General features: G+C 49.4%; 1 protein-coding gene across 1 annotated transcript in view; it reads left to right on the top strand.

The window, feature by feature from the left end:
* Window positions 1-4,187: 4,187 nt before the first annotated feature.
* Window positions 4,188-4,473, top strand: part of Scgb1a1 (secretoglobin family 1A member 1) — a 3,218-nt gene continuing 2,932 nt past the window's right edge. The window contains exon 1 of the mRNA XM_008837549.2: window positions 4,188-4,261. Coding sequence (XP_008835771.1) covers window positions 4,207-4,261 — 55 coding nt within the window. The 5' untranslated portion in view covers window positions 4,188-4,206. The remainder of the gene's footprint in view (window positions 4,262-4,473) is intronic.

The raw sequence follows: 4,473 nt of genomic DNA, 5'->3' as shown, positions 1-4,473 counted from the left end.
CAAGCATTACCCTCCACTGTGGAGGTATTTTACACACTTAAAAGCAAATAAATAAATGGATTTATGTATTTGACTCTTTTTAGCTCCATTTTATGCCTTATAGGTTTTGGATTTTCTAGCTATTGTTATTGTGTATATAATGTATGTATGTGTGATGTATGTATACATATGATGTGTGTGTGATCTGTGTGTCTATGTGTTTGATCTGTGTGTGAATGAAGGCACACTTGGGTCAGGTCCCACATATGGAGGTCAGAGAGCAACTTTCAGGAGTCAGTTTCCCCCTTCCACCGTGGGCTCTGGGGACTAAACTCAGGTCTTCAGCCTTGTGTAGCTAATTCTTTGACTGATGGCACTGAGATGGCACAAAGCCATCTCACCAGCCTTTGCAGTTGGCCTAGGAGATCATTCCCTCATCACTCCAGAGGACCTTTCCTCATCTTTTCAGCCACACAGTGTTTCACTGAATGGACACAACACAGTTTACTTGGTATGCCCTCCTGGTGGCTACTGTGCTCTCAACCATGTTAAGAGTCTGAACGATACAGTTCAGGTGTCATCATGGCCTTTACCACTTAATGGAGAGGTGCCATTCATCCATTCCGCTACAGATTCCTGCTTAGCAAGCGTCCTGTATCTTGACGGAAAAATGGGTCAGTCAAGTAAAGGAGAAATACAGGTAACAAACAGCGAAGTAGAACATGGAGCAGTGAGCACCTTAGAGGGTGGAGAGAGGCAGGAAGAGTCATCTCTGGCCAGCTACCTGGGCAAGGCCTTTCTCTTCCCATTCCCAATCGATTTTCACCCATAGTTTCTATTACCCTATGCACTTCGCTGCCCAAATCAAGGTCATCTCATCAGACAGGAAACCAGACTACATCACTCAGAGCTCCTCATCACTCTGAGTGTAAAGCCCTTTGCACATGCCTTGCTGATCAGGGCCCCCGTGAGTCTTACACCTCCGCTCCAGATACAGCAGCTGTTTGGTGCTCCTAAGGACATGGGGGGCTTCCCATCTTAGAGCCTCAGTGCTGGATTTCTTCTCTGCCTGGAACCCTCTATGGCCTCAGGCTCAAACCATCACTCATTTGTTAGAATCCCAGACCAGACACCGTCTCCATCTTCATAGGTGGTTTGAGGATCCCTGCTGCTACAGCGAGAGACAGACACCCCACTGAGAGCTGGTCTGTACATCTCTAAACAGATCTTCCAGTTGCCTAGATTCCTCACTTCCCCAAGGAAGTTATAGACTTCAGGTAGCCAGGCTCCCTAGGTTATCAGAGGCTACCAATGGCTGTGGCCACATACATTGAAGTCACACATTCATGCCCCCCAATTCCCTCCCCTCCCTGTGACACCCAGGAATAAGGAACAGCCTGGCTACAGGCTCCTGCTATCAAGCTCTCCCCCTCTCTCTCAGATCTATAAGGAGGGATCTCCACTTTGCCCGTGGGTCTAAAACCTCAGAGCCCCCATCATGCTGCAAGTCTACCGAGGACTACAGGGATTGCATTCTCCTCAGAGTCCCTGCTATCCTGCTGTCTATCTGTCTCTCTGTCTGTCTGAATACCCATGGCATCATAACTCTTATGATAAACTCCTTACCCCAAAGGACAATGTGCCTCAGTTCCTTCTTAAGCCCTTACACCTGTGACCTTTCACCATTTAGAAAGGCCACCCCATTCCCCCCATTTTTTCCCCAGAAGGGGAACTCAGGTATGCTAGGCACTCTCCCACCGAGCTTCATTCTCAGCACACCCCCAACCCCTGCTTCTTGGTAGGGAAGGGACTTTGAGACAGGGTCTCACACTATAACCCAGAGCAGCCTTGAACTCAAAACAACCCTCCAGCCTCAGCCTCGTATGAGCTGGGTCTCATACCCCACTTAGTCTCAATCTTTTCTCTACCAAGCACCCTGCTTAGTTCTTCCCAAACATACATCACAACCTGTAATGATTTTCTTTGTGTAACTGTTTCCTTGTTTGTCATGCCCAGTAACGTGAGGCTCCAGAGTGACAGAGATCAGGATCTAGTACACTTATCTGTCATGGGCTGTGGCCATCAGGAAAGTGGATATCAAGGAGTTTGGACAGCGAGATTGCTGTTAAGAAGTACTACCTGAGATGGACGCAGGATTGGACAGAGGGAAAAACTAAACCAGCAAACCAGCTAGACAGAGCATTCTGGAAAGTTGGCCATCAGACTTCTTTACATGGTACAAAAATACCCAGGCTTGGGACTGGGGCTATAATTTAGTTAGCAGAGTATTTGGTATGCATGAAGCCCTGAGTCCAGCTCCCAGCACTGCATGGGCAAAAGCAGGAGTTTAAGGTCATCTTCAGCTACATGAAGAATTCAGGGACAGTCTAGGTTATATGAAACCTAATCGAGAGAGAGAGAGAGAGAGAGAGAGAGAGAGAGAGAGAGAGAGACAGAGAGAGACAGAGAGAGACAGAGAGAGACAGAGAGAGAGATTGCCCAGACTTGCTGGGAACAGTGCTGTAAGCCTATAAAGTCCCAGGTACCCAGGAGGCTGAGCCCAGGAGTTGAAGACAAGCCAGGCAACAGAGTGAGATACCATCTAAAAAAAACCCAAACGGACCCAGTTCTAAATGCCCTTCTTCCTGTGCCACTGGATATGGACAACCCAAGGGAGGGTGAGATCTCGAACAAGGCAGAGCTCCTCAGGAGGCAGATCCTGAACTCACTGGCAGCTGGAGGCTCTCTGCCAACCATACTCCTCACAGAGACAGGGCAGCAAGTTGTCACAGCATCCTTGCAATGCCTCTCCCACTTCCCCACTCCCCAATCCCATCGCAGTGTAGTAGGCACTCAGCATGCAGTAGGTGCCCAGCGCTCACTGACTGAATGGATGGATGAACATTTGAGATGGTCTTGAAGTCTGAATAGGATCTGGAGAAACAGAAAAGGTGAGAAATGTGTATTGGAGGTCTAAGACTCGGTTTGTTCATGAAGAAAACAAGGACTACTCTCCAGTCCACAGAGAGCAAGAGAATGGAACTGCCAAGTAGGACAAGGGCGGTCTGATTCCCAATGACAGGCAGAGGCCCACTGCAAAGGCCTTGCAAATTGCATTTGGTTTCCACCCTGCTGGCAAGGGAACACGTCAAAAGGGTTAAAAGAAGCAGAGTGTCATAGCCAGTGAGGCTTGGGAGGGTCGTCCTGCCTCACTAAAGAGAATGGCTGAGGAGTGCGTGCTGGGATGTGAGGAGACCAGAGAAGATGATGGTTTCAACCAATCCAGGCTCCGTGCTGCAACACCTGGGTACTGGAGAAGTAACAGTAAACACAGAATGTGCCATGGGAGGCAAGGAGGCTAAGGCCTGGGAAATGCCAACACTGGAGAAGTGTCAGCAAGAGTAAACATCAAGAAAGAATGGCCAGGGAAGGAAACAGGAAAGAACTGAGTGTGGGAGCCTGGGGCGGGGTGGGGGGCGGAATGGAACAAGAGGGAGGGATCAAAGGGTAAAGGCCAGTAAGAGGTCCAGGAAGATAAGGGCTGAAGGTGCCCTTCATTTGGCCATCAGAAGGACAGGGCTCAAGGGACACTCTGGGTGGGAAGAGGCCCATGATCTGGGTCTGGGTTTCTGGTATGTGCGATGGAGAAGTCCTTTATTTTTCCACATGCTGCAGTGCACACTCTCCTCAAGCCTGACACAGTGATGCTTGAGAATCAGAGATCTCCATGCCTTAAAATCTGCCCACCTACCTTGGGGGCAGACACTGGAAGGAGCCCAGTGATGTCTCAGGGCCTAAGGTCTTTGTCTTTCCCTTTCCCTCTGGCCTCAGGTTCTCCAGGGCAGTGAACCAATTGCTTCCTGTAACCTGGACTACCCCAGTGCTCAACATCAAAGAAAGGACACAGGTGTCCAGGTTCCATGCCCTCTGACTCAAGTGTCCTTCACAACCTCCAAGTAGGACTTAGATTAGACATCCCCACCCCAAAGTAGTCCATTGTGTGAGCTCGGTGTCAATGAGAACAGAAACTGGGCTAAGAAAAGAGAATATTTACTTATTCTTCAGAGCAGATGTCCAGGTAAATAGTGAAGTTTCATAAATGGTACCCAAGCCCTGCCCCCTACCTCTTGTGAGGTACCTGGAACATATAAAAGGACACCAGATGTGCACAGTCACTAGGAGACCACCACCGCATCTAGAGACAGCCAGAGCCTCCCAGCCTCGGCCATGAAGCTCGCCCTCACACTCACTCTGGTCATGCTGGCCCACTGCTGCAGCTCTGGTGAGTGCCCAGGGTCTCTTTCCAAGGACAGGATGAAGTGGCAGATCCCTCTGTATCTGACAGGAGGGCCTGGGCATACAGATTCTCAGAAATGTGAGTCTGATGGCCAAGCCTACTTTGGGTATCTTGGAGAGTGTGTCAGGATGTTAGGCAGCCCAGAAAGGATTACATCTTCCAAATCCTGAACCTCTGAATTCCAGGGATTAGAAAAG

This window comes from Nannospalax galili, unplaced genomic scaffold, assembly GCF_000622305.1.
Source record: "Nannospalax galili isolate Female #2095 unplaced genomic scaffold, S.galili_v1.0 scaffold818, whole genome shotgun sequence".
Lineage (NCBI taxonomy): Eukaryota > Metazoa > Chordata > Mammalia > Rodentia > Spalacidae > Nannospalax > Nannospalax galili.
Note: the sequence above shows the minus strand (reverse complement) of the source record. Positions and strands in the feature narration are given on the sequence as shown.